General features: G+C 39.4%; 1 protein-coding gene across 1 annotated transcript in view; it reads left to right on the forward strand.

Annotated features, from left to right (window-relative positions):
- Nucleotides 1-12,828, forward strand: part of LOC100336443 (guanylate-binding protein 4) — a 36,075-nt gene that overhangs the window by 9,297 nt on the left and 13,950 nt on the right. Inside the window, exons 3-5 of the mRNA XM_024989856.1 lie at nt 1,865-1,962; nt 2,166-2,362; nt 11,064-11,344. Of these exons, the coding sequence (XP_024845624.1) occupies nt 1,865-1,962; nt 2,166-2,362; nt 11,064-11,344 (576 nt within the window). The remainder of the gene's footprint in view (nt 1-1,864; nt 1,963-2,165; nt 2,363-11,063; nt 11,345-12,828) is intronic.

A 12,828-nucleotide genomic window follows, 5' to 3' on the forward strand; every position in this document is an offset into this window, starting at 1 on the left:
ATGGTGGTGTAGGTAAGAACCATTAACATAGGATTTCTCTGAATAATGTATTTTTCAAATCTCCAGAAAAGTTTCAGCTATCCCAGGAACATTTTAGGTTCTGAAGATGAATTCATCACTGACTTATCTAGAAGCATGAGCTACTTTAACCAAGAACTTTGTAAATGGGACAATTTTAGAAACTTTGTCTTTACAATGTTAGTTGTAATCAAACTTTTCTACTTATTTATAGTAATCTGCATCTATATAAAAAACAATAGCATTGAATCTTTGGCCTTCATCATTGTAGATAAAAGCTGGTACATAAATTCTAAATTTAAAAATCCAGATTTAATGTATTCAATAATCACATTAGTGTCAACCCAAGTTGGTCTACTGATTCGTAATAGACGGTAATTTTCATGATCCTCTTCTTTTTATCTAACTGCATTTTTCAAAGAACCAAAGCACACTGAACTGCACACTGATAGCAGAACGACTTGCTGCTCATATTGGTATAAAGTATCTTGGTAATATATATATGATGATTTAGCCACTAAGTCGTGTCCAACTCTTGCAATCCCATGGACTGTAGCCTTCCAGGCTCCTCTGTCCATGGGATTCTCCAGGCAAGAATACTGGAGTAGGGTGCCATTTCCTTGTCCAGGGAATCTTCCTGACCCAGGAAAAGAAACTGGGTCTCTGCATTGCAGGCAGATTCTTTACAGACTGAGTTACAAGGGAAGCCCTAATAACGTGTGTGTGTGTGTGTGTGTGTGTGTGTGTGTGTGTTTGTATACACACACATTCTATTCCAAAGTCACTCCTACCTTGCCCTGAATTTTGTCTTCAGCCTCATCATCTACTACCACACAGGTAATCACTACTTCAGTCAAATAAAATAACCATGTAATACCTTTACCTGAGCACACTTTCTGGCAATTATGACTGGCTTCTGTGGGTCCTTCCACCTGCATGATTTCTATAACTCCACAAATCCATCTTCTGTCAATTCTTTAAATTCCAGCTATTTATTTCTTAATACCATCATATTACAGTCAGACATAAGCACTACTGCTCTGAATGCACAGAGTATTTTTTCTAGTTTGGGCATATGGGTTTTCCTGGTATCTCAGACAGTAAAGAATCCATCTGCAATGCAGGAGACCCAGGTTCAATCCCTGTGTCCAGAAGATTCCCTGGAGAAGAGAATGGCTACCCACTCCAATATTCTTGCCTGGAGAATTCCATGGACAGAGAAGCCTCACAGGCTACAGTCCATGGGGTCGCATAGAGTCAAACACGACTAAGCAACTAACATTTACTTACTTACCTTTGCCATTTATAATATAACACTTGATTCCATGCTTGGCAGCTTATCATCTTGGATGTATGTAAACGTCTCCAATAAGATTATGTTTCCAGGTATACCTGCACCTCTTCAATGCCCTCTTTCTAAGGCAAGGAGTATAATATGAAATTTTATATACAAGCAAGCAAATAAGTGTCTCCTGTTAGTTAGATGCACAGTTAGTAGTTGATTAATTTAACTGAACATCACTTGTGTTCTTAATATACACCGTGATATATTAAGAAAACATTGGAAAGGAAACCAATGCCCACTCACGGTCCCACAACTTCTATGTTCCAGGCACTGTACTAAACATTTTAAGCACATATAGGGTATCATTCATTTCTGTTGGCAGCTAATCATACTCAAGTGCTTAGAGGGGTCAATATCTTCACCAGAAAGGTTTGCATTTAGCATTGTCTTGAAAATTTGCTATTTGTCTCACTATTGAGTTACAGTACAGCTGTTATAGTAAATGAACAACTGAATGAGAGCATAAGGAGTAGCATCCTTATGCTGTAACATAGTTTCTAGGGGAACTCCAAGAATGACTCATGCATCTTTGCCCTGGCCATGCTCCTGAGCAGCAGCTTTGTTCAACAGGATGAACACCAGGCCCTGGAACAGCTGCAGTATCCTTCCAGAACTGAACGAGTAGATTTCATTGACTTCATAAGAATAGCAACTGACAATGTTTCTTCTTTTCCGTGACTCCATTCTGTTGGCAGATGAGATAGTAAAATGGGGCAAAAGGGAATATTCATAAAACTGGTTTTGGGGTGAGATCTGGAAATTGTGTTGGAGAGTGCCATTTATTCCTAAGTTAAGATCCCAGATATGTGACTGAATTAACAGAACTGATCAGAACCAAATCACCTCCCAGCTCCGACAAAGTAGCAGATTCAACTGAATTTGAGAGTTTCTTTTCAGACTTAATCTGGACTGTGCAGGATTGCATGCTGGAGCTGGAGTTAGATGGGAATCCCATCACTGAAGATGAGTACCTGGAGAATGCCTTGAAGTTGATTCCAGGTATCAACTTGAAGGGGCAAGGTGGTAGAAAGATCAGTAGGAAGTGTGATCAAGAGCCATATATGAAAAACTCTCAGCAAACATTATCTTCAATGGAGAAAAATTGAAAGCAATTCGCCTAAAGTCAGGAACAAGACAAGGGTGCCCATTCTCACCACTACTATTCCACATAGTTCTGGAAGTTTTGGCCACAGCAATCAGAGCAGAAAAAGAAATAAAAGGAATCCAGATTGGGAAAGAAGAAGTAAAACTCTCACTGTTTGCAGATGACATGATTCTCTACATCAGTTCAGTTCAGTCACTCAGTCGTGTCCAACTCTTTGCGACTCCATGAATGGCAGCACGCCAGGCCTCCCTGTGTATCACCAACTCCTGGAGTTCACTCAAACTCATGTCCATTGAGTCGATTATGCTATCCAACCATCTCATCCTGTTATTCCCTTTTCCTCCTGCCTCCAACCCCCCTCAGCATCAGAGTCTTGTCCAATGAGTCAACACTTCGCATGAGGTGGCCAAAGTATTAGAGTTTCAGCTTTAGCATCATTCCTTCCAAAGAACACCCAGGACTGATATCCTTTAGAATGGACTGGTTGGATCTCCCTGCAGCCCAAGGGACTCTCAAGAGTCTTCTCCAACACCACAGTTCAAAAGCATCAATTCTTTGGTGCTCAGCTTTCTTCACAGTCCAACTCTCACATCCATACATGACTACTGGAAAAACCATAACCTTGACTACACGGACCTTTGTTGGCAAAGTAATGTCTCTGCTTTTGAATATGCTATCTAGGTTGGTCATAATTCTCCTTCCAAGGTGTAAGTGTCTTTTAATTTCATGGCTGCAGTCACCATCTGCAGTGATTTTGGAGCCCCCCCCCCCCCCCAAAAAAAAGTCTGACACTATTTCCACTGTTTCCCCATCAATTTCCCATGAAGTGATGGGACCAGATTCCATGATCTTAGTCTTCTGAATGTGGAGCTTTAACTGACTTTTTCACTCTCCTCTTTCACTTTCATCAAGAGGCTTTTTAGTTCCTCTTCACTTTCTGCCATAAGGGTGGTGTCATCTGCATATCTGAGGTTATTAATATTTCTCCTGGCAGTTTTGATTCCAGCCTGTGCTTCTTCCAGTCCAGCGTTTCTCATGATGTTCTCTCCATATAAGTTAAATAAGCAGGGTGACAATTTACAGCCTTGATGTACTCCTTTTCCTATTTGGAACCAGTCTGTTGTTCCATGTCCAATTCTAACTGTTGCTTCCTGACCTGCATATAAGTTTCTCAAGAGGCAGGTCAGGTGGTCTGGTATTCCCATCTCTTTCAGAATTTTCCACTGTTTATTGTGATCCACACAGTCAAAGGCTTTGGCATAGTCAATAAAGCAGGAATAGATGTTTTTCTGTAATTCTCTTGCTTTTTGATCCTCTACATAGAAAACCCTAAAGACTCCACCAGAAAATTACTAGAGCTAATCAGTGAATATAGCAAAGTTGCAGGATATAAAATTAACACAGAGATATCCCTTGCATTCCTATACACTAACAATGAGAAAACAGAAAGAGAAATTAAGGAAATAATTCCATTCACCATTGTAATGAAAAGAATAAAATACTTAGGAATATATCTACTTAGAGAAACATGGACAGAGAAGCCTGGTAGGCTACAGTCCACGGGGTTGCAAAGAGTTGGACACAACTGGGCGACTTCACTATACTCTACTCTACTCTACTCTACTCTACTCTACTATACTATAAAGAATCAAAAGACCTATATATAGAAAACTATTAAACACTGGTGAAAGAAATCAAAGAGGACACAAATAGATGGAGAAATATACTGTGTTCATGGATTGGAAGAATCAATATAGTGAAAATGAGTATACTACCCAAAGCAATCTATAGATTCAATCCAATCCCTATCAAGCTACCAATGGTATTTTTCACAGAGCTAGAACAAATAATTTCACAGTTTGTATGGAAATACAAAAAAAAAAAAAAAACTCGAATAGCCAAAGCAATATTGAGAAAGAAGAATGGAACTGGAGGAATCAACCTGCCTGACTTCAGACTCTACTACAAAGCCACAGTCATCAAGACAGTATGGTATTGGCACAAAGACAGAAAAATAGATCAATGAAACAAAATAGAAAGCCCAGAGATAAATCCACACACCTATGGACACCTTATCTTTGACAAAGGAGGTAAGAATGTACAATGGAGTAAAGACAATCTCTTTAACAAGCGGTGCTGGGAAAACTGGTCAACCACTTGTAAAAGAATGAAACTAGAACACTTTCTAACACCATGCACAAAAATAAACTCAAAATGGATTAAAGATCTAAATGTAAGACCAGAAACTATAAAACTCCTAGAGGAGAACATAGGCAAAACACTCTCCGACATACATCACAGCAGGATTCTCTATGACCCACCTCCCAGAATACTGGAAATAAAAACAAAAATAAACAAATGGGACCTAATTAAAAGCTTCTGCACAACAAAGGAAACTATAAGCAAGGTGAAAAGACAGCCTTCAGAATAGGAGAAAATAATAGCAAATGAAGCAACTGATAAAGAATTAATCTCAAAAACATACAAGCAACTCCTGCAGCTCAATTCCAGAAAAATAAATGATCCAATCAAAAAATGGGCCAAAGAACTAAATAGACATTTCTCCAAAGAAGACATACAGATGGCTAACAAACACATGAAATGATGTTCAACATCACTCATTATCACAGAAATGCAAATCAAAACCACAACGAGGTACCATTTCATGCCAGTCAGAATGGATGCTATCCAAAAGTCTACAAGCAATAAATGCTGGAGAGGGTGTGGAGAAAAGGAAACGCTCTTACACTGTTGGTGGAAATGCAAACTAATACAGTCACTATGGAGAACAGTGTGGAGATTCCTTAAAAAACTGGAAATAGAAGTGCCATATGACCCAGCAATCCCACTGCTGGGCATACACACTGAGGAAACCAGAATTGAAAGAGACACGTGTACCCTAATGTTCATCACAGCACTGTTTATAATAGCTAGGACATGGAAGCAACCTAGATGTCCATCAGCAGATGAATGGATAAGAAAGCTGTGGTACATATACACAATGGAATATTACTCAGCCATTAAAAAGAATACATTTGAATCAGTTCTAATGAGATGGATGAAACTGGAGCCTATTATACAGAGTGAAGTAAGCCAGAAAGAAAAACACCAACACAGTATACTAACGCATATATATGGAGTTTAGAAAGAAGGTACAATAACCCTGTATGAGAGACAGCAAAAGAGACATAGATGTAGTGAACAGTCTTTTGGACTCTGTGGGAGAGGGCGAGGGTGGGATGATATGGGAGAACGGCATTGAAACATGTAAAATATCATTTGTGAAACGAATCACCAGTCCAGGTTTTGATGCATGATACAGGGTGTTTGGGGCTGGTGCACTGGAATGACCCAGAGAGATGGGATGGAGAGGGAGGAGGGAGGGGGGTTCAGGTTGGGTAGCACATGTACACTCATGGCGGATTCACGTCAATGTATGGCAAAACCAATACAATATTGTGATGTAAAATTAATTAATTTTTTTAAAAAGAGCTCTGACATTCAGCAGTTGATGTCAATCTTGATTTGGGGCTGGATTGAGGCCATGCTAATGGTGCTTGGTGAATGAAATGTAGCTTTACCTTTATCATTGCTGTTGCTTGGAAACCCCAGTGACCAGAGCGTAAGCTCACAGAGGAAGTTTAGAATCCAATATTAGAGAAATGGGTACCAAGAAAAAGAAAGGCTGACATATGTGTATTATATATTGAGTGCTTCTCCTCTTCTATTTGAGTAAGATAATCTATCAGATTAGAAATTGGTAAATACAGAACCATAAAGTTAACAATAGGACTAATTTTTGACATACATTTCACATAATGTATGTTCTTAGCCTACACGGGTAACTCCTTCATAGACAGGCTGTTTATGCACTAAAGAGTTCAGGGAAACTAATTGCTATGTCCTTCCAGTAAGAACTGTCTGGTTCCTAAATGCTCTTTCTCGTAACATCACACTCTTCATTCTTGAACTTACATGTATATATGTCATGTTAAAATAAAAAGCTAGTTACTCAGATTATTTTAGCAGAGAGGATAATTGCTGGTACCTAAAAGCATTATTAATTTTGCATATTTAACCATTTATTCACTCTTTCAATAACTACTTACTGATAGGTATGCCCAGAACCATCTTCTATGATGCTGTAAGACATAATATAAAATGATACAGGAGATGGATGAGGTCTCCAAGTTTCATTTAGGCTATCTTTACTATGGGATGGTATATGCTAAAGTGATCTCTTGATAGTATGTGTACACTTTTACCCTGATTTATAAAGATTTTCTTTATGTCCTGAGAATCACTTGTCTCCATAGGGTATCTTCCGAGAAATATCATAAATATCTTTATTTCTATGATTACATTACTTTAGAGCACACATGTCATTTCTAACATGGGAACTGCAATATCAGAAAAATATTTCTGACAATTTCTTGGATAAATCTATTACTCAAAAAACATCTAATAAGTAGTTGATTCACTACACAGCATGGAATGTTAAGGAAAGTAATCATAAGTTTCTTCACTTGGACTGGATCCCTCCCCTGCCTCCTCAGAAGTACTTTCATCACTCTTGTTGTTGTTAGTCACTCAGTCATGTCCTAGTCTTTTGTGACCCTATGGATTACAGCCCACCAGGTTCTTCTCTTCATGGGATTTCCCAGGCAAGAACTGGAGTGGGTTGCCATTTCCCTCTCCTGGGGATCTTCCAGACCCAGGGATCACACCCTGTTCTCCTGCATTAGGAGGCAGATTCTTTACCACTGAACCACTTGGGAAGCCCTGCACTCTCAGCTCTGCGCAAGAAAAAAAGAAAGAAAAAAATACGGAAGCAATTTTCCATTTCCTGAGTAGATTAGCATAAGATTGACTTGCATGATTTGATTAGTAAAGATTTACAGACACAAGAGATACCAAAATGCAAAGATCCCAGAAATGAAACACTTGAGCCTCCTCATCTGAAATTTGTCCATTACACGATTGCTTGTTTCTCACTAGTATTGGCGAGGATCCCAGAATTCAGAACTCCAACATGCCCAGAAAGAATATCAGGAAGTTTTTTCCAAAAAGAAAATGCTTTGCCTTTGACTGGCCTTCAAGTGACAAAAAGCTATTACTCCATATTGAGGAAGTGCTAGATAACCAACTGGATGAGAATTTCCAGAAGAAATCAGAGGATTTCTGTTCATATATCTTTACCCATGCAAAACCCAAGACCCTAAGAGAAGGAATCACTGTCAAGTCGGGGGATGAGTCTCTTGCACTAGAGCATGTATCTCTGTGATTCATTGTGTGTGATGAACTTGTGATTGCACTCTGGGATTCTCAGTAATTGTATTTTCTTCTCCATGTAACTTGGAAAATGGATGCTCATGCCACACATGGAAATGCATGTTTCTTCACTAAAAGAAGCCTATGTACATGGTTTTTTTGCAGTCTATCAAATCTCTTGAAACTATTACAATAATGATATAAGTTAAAGATAGAAATCTTCATGGTGATGAGATGTCTGATGTGATAGGTGTTTTGAGTGAGGATATGCAAAGTATTTTGTGAATTTACACTAAGAAGAAAATAAATAGTAGTCCATGAATCCATGTAGTTTTACCGAGAGACTGAGAAACAAATACAAATACGTCTTATATACAGGGTTGGCCTCATGAACATGCCGCCTGGGCAGTCACACAGTGTCCTGTTCTGAGATGAGTCCTTCTTATTTTCATGTTTTGTGTCACTGTCCTGAAATTCTGATGACATTTTCATCAAGATGTTTTAATTTACAAATTATGTAAATTACTTACAAGTGCCATAAGTTCTTCTTATTTTATTACAATGGGAAAAGTGTTCTGGGAGACCCTTGAGCATATTGTTTGAGATGATTTGTTCAATATTGTAATGTGATGAGTTGGAAAAACATAAAAGATAGAGTGCATAGGAGACACAGTGATTATATTTTAAAAAAGTGGATTCGTACAATAAAAAGGATGAGGATACAAGAATGAAGGAAATGAGGAGAAGGATAAATAGAAGAAAATAAATCTTTAACTTCAAAAAATTTTATGATTTCTAGAATGCTGATCTGTAAAGCTGTTTTAAAAAATCAGGTGAGAATTCTCTCCCATTTCATAAATATCATGTATCTTTCAGTGTTGGGGACTCTGGTGGAGGCCTACATAGATGCTGTCAACAGTGGAGGAGTTCCCTGTTTGGAGAATGCAGTAATAACTCTGGCTTAGCGTGAGAACTCAGCAGCCGTGCAGAAGGCATCTGATCACTACAGTGAGCCGATGACCCAGCGACTGAGCCTCCACACAGATATGCTCCAGGAGCTGCTGGAGGTTCATGAAGCCTGTGAGAGGGAAGGCATTGCCATCTTCTTGAGGGACTCCTTCAAGGATGACAAGCGGATGTTTCAGAAAAAGCTCGCGGTAATGTGACCTAGAATATATCCTTCCTGATTCCTTTCTTCCAGAATGATGCCTAGCCACCCCACTTTTGACCCCATGATTCCTGTGCTTCTTATCATAAAATAAGACTAGATTCTAGTGGGTGATATGGCTCTACAAGCTATACAGTCCATCCATTTTCTAAAAGTTTGGCTAAGCTCAGGGTAAAACAAATTACCCTGAGCTTAGCAAGTTGAAACACACATCTAATAGTTTATCGTTCCTCAGGTCACATTCCCACTCAGGGTCCATGGGTATCTGCTCAGTGTACCATAGCCGAAAACAAGGTCAAGTGGGCTTGGTACTCACATGGAGACTCTGGGGAACATCCCTACCTCTTCAACAGCCATGGTGCACTGTTTCTTTCTTCAGTTTCTAATCTCTCTGATTACCTCTTCTGCCACCAACGGAGAAGACTACATGTGAAGGGCTTGTGTGATTAGGTAATGCTCACTTGGGTCATCTCCATTTCTTAACTTAGCCTGTGCCATATAACATAGTCTAAACACAGCATCTATATTTGCCATATTCGCAAGAATACAGACTGTGCAGAGTGTGGACATCAGGGGAGAGTATGCTTGGAGATCGCAGTTCTACTTACCATTGGCAGCTTCAATGAAAGTTTGACTTTCAGTCTCGCTTGACCATCTTACAAGTTACAAAAATCTCTTAGTTCATATTGAGAAAGCTAGCCTGATTTTAATTTATAAGTACAAACAAAAACTTCTGTTTCTATATTTTCACACACTCCAGCTCTCAGGGAATCGAGAATTCATGAAGAGTTCAAAACTCCGATCAGTGTGTACTTAACTCATTAATGGGCAGTTGATTCACTATGTATGTGTTTTAATCCATAGCACCCAGTGTGCAGAGGAATCCCTGTTTCCCATCATAATTAAACTTTTCATTTTTCATTGTTGGTGGATGGATCACAATTTGTTCTACTGCTGCTAAAGGAACCACATAGGGTTAATGCCTGCCAACCCCTTCACTGAACAGATGTTGAGGTTGAGTCCACTGGATTTAAGGGACTTCCCACAAGTCACACATAGAGGTGGTCAGAACTTGGACTAAAACTAGACTCCTGACTCCGTGTCTGTTATTCTGTGTCTCAATCCTATATTATCAGACTTCCTCCAAAAGAATCACAGCTGGACCTTCCCTTCTAACAGCTTCTTTCCATTGGATTTCTCCCCTTTCCCTGATAGGATTTCATGGAGAAAAAGAAGGAAGTTTTCTTGTTCCAAAATGAAGAGGCATCTGTCAATTACTGTTAGTCTGAGCTTAAGCACCTTTCAGAGCTTTTGATGAACAGTATTTCAGAAGGAATTTTCTTTGTTTCTGGAGGACACAATGTCTACTTAGAAGCAAAAGAGGAAAGTTGAACAGGATTATAACCTGGTGCCCCAGAAAGGAGTTTTTCAGTAAAATATTATGGAAAAATGCAAACAAACATTTTGGCCAACCCAATATTACATTATAGATATGTTAAGGATAGACATATTCATGGTGATGAATCATTGAGTGGATAAGTGTTTCTAGTGAGGATATACAAAGTATTCTGTGAATTTACATGAATCAATAATAAGTAGTAGGTCATGAATCCATGTAAACTCTTGAGAGTCTGAGAAACAAGTCAAATATAATCTTATGAAGTGCTGGCTTCATGCCCATGTCAATGGGGCAGTCACATAGTGCCCTGTGCTGAGAAGGGGCTGCTTGCTTTAAAGTTTGTATCATGGTCTGGAAATTCTTGATGACATTTTTGCATGTGGCACTACATTTTCATTTGGAAATAGTGCTCACAAAATATGCAGTTTACTCACATATATATAAGTTCTTTGTATTTTATTACAATGGGAAAAGTGTCACAGGAGAACTTTGAACATACTGTTTGAGATGATTCAGTTAATACTGTATTGTGATGAAATGAGAACTATAAAATAGAGTGAATGGGAGACACAGTGATGTTACTATAAGAAAGTTATAGAAGGTGGAGGATACAATGATGAGGATAAGGATGAAGATGAGGAGAAGAAAGAGAACCTCAAATTCAATAAAACTTTAGTAATTTTAACAGTATTGATCTAAAGTTCATAAAATGAGGGAGAATGTTCTGTTTATTTTAAAAATATAATGTGTCATTCAGGGTTGAGGACTCTGGTGGAAGCCTACATAAATGCCATCAACAGTGGATCAGTTCCTTGTCTGGAGAACGCGGTGACAACTCTGGCCCAGCTAGAGAACTCAGCAGCCGTACAGAAGGCAGCTGGCCACTACAGTGAGCAGATGACCAAGCAACTGAGCCTCCCCACAGACACGCTCCAGGAGCTGCTGGAGGTGCACACAGCCTGTGAGAAGGAAGCCATTGCAGTCTTCATGGAGTGCTCTTTCAAGGATGAAAAGAAGGATTTCCAGAAGAAATTTCTGGTAATGTAGCCTAGAATATAGCCTTCCTGATACCTTTCTTCTAGAAATGTGCTAAGGCTCCTTCTTTTCACCTGTGGTTCACATGCTTCTCATTTGTAAAAGGAGTTTGGATTCCTCTGAAAGACAGGATTCTACAGGCTACATTCCATCCCTTTTTCTAAAAACTGGCCTCTTTATTTTCTACTGTAAACAAATTACCCTGTACTTAGCTGTTTAAAACAACACACATTTATTAGCTCAAAAATCTTCAGGTTAGATCCCAGCTCAGGGTGTACAGGTGATGTGCTCTGTGTACAACAAGATGAAGGGGGGAAAAGGCTCAAAGGGCTTAGTAATACTCCCAAGAATAAACAGCAGTTTGTCATAGGATAAGAAGAATTTGATTTGAGCCAAATGAGGACTAGCACCCTGGAGATACACATACAAGAAGCATTTGAATTGTGCTCCACTGGACTCCAAAATGGGGCGGGGGGGGGGGGGGGCAGGTGGCAAAACCCTCAATATAGGCAAAACCCACAAAATTACCTGTAGTATTTGTTAAGAATTAAGACTGGAGTTGGAAAGAAGTAAAAGTGCTTGTTACAGGATTGTTTGGAGTCTGAAACCATTGCGTATTTACAATGGGATCTTTGAGACCATAAGTTTACAACTCCCCATTGCTACTATAGCAAACACTGTTTTGGGAATGGATAGTGGCATCCTTGAGTGTGATAAAGTTCAGAAGATTCAAGTTCTCAGTGATGCAGAAACATGCCTGAAATCACATCTACAATGGCCACCAAGCTCAGTTTTGAATTCCTGCACAAGTTATTCCAATTTGATTTTTAAATGTATCCCTTTAATGATTGAAGCAGATGTAAATGTATGCTTGATAGGCCACAAACAGGTTATTGTATTTAGCATAAAGTTTAATTTAAATCATGTATAAGCCACACTGTCCTCCCCACGTGTAAATATGTGAATATATCTTTCTTCAGCACTCATATGGGCTCTGGATAACCACCCTGCTCCATCTTTGGGCCAGCAATGGTGCCCTGTATTCTTCTTTGTTTCTAATCTCTCTGATTACCTCTTCTACTACCAACAGGAGAAGACTACATGTGAGAGACTTATGTGATTAGGTAATGTCCACTTGGGTCATCTCTACTTTTTAAAGTATCCTATGCTACAGCACCCCACTCCAGTACTCTTGCCTGGAAAACCCCATGGACGGAGGAGCCTGGTAGGCTGCAGTCCATGAGGTCGCTAAGAGTCGGACACGACTGAGCGACTTCCCTTTGACTTTTCACGTTATGCATTGGAGAAGGACATGGCAACCACTCCAGTATTCTTGCCTGGAGAATCCCAGAGACGGGGGAGCCTGGTGGGCTGCCTTCTATGGGGTCACACAGAGTCAGACACAACTGAAGCGACTTAGCAGCAGCAGCAGCATGCTATATAACATAATCTAAACACTAATAGAGTTTTGCCAAGAGAACGCACTG

Source organism: Bos taurus, chromosome 3, assembly GCF_002263795.3.
Source record: "Bos taurus isolate L1 Dominette 01449 registration number 42190680 breed Hereford chromosome 3, ARS-UCD2.0, whole genome shotgun sequence".
In the NCBI taxonomy this organism is placed as follows: domain Eukaryota; kingdom Metazoa; phylum Chordata; class Mammalia; order Artiodactyla; family Bovidae; genus Bos; species Bos taurus.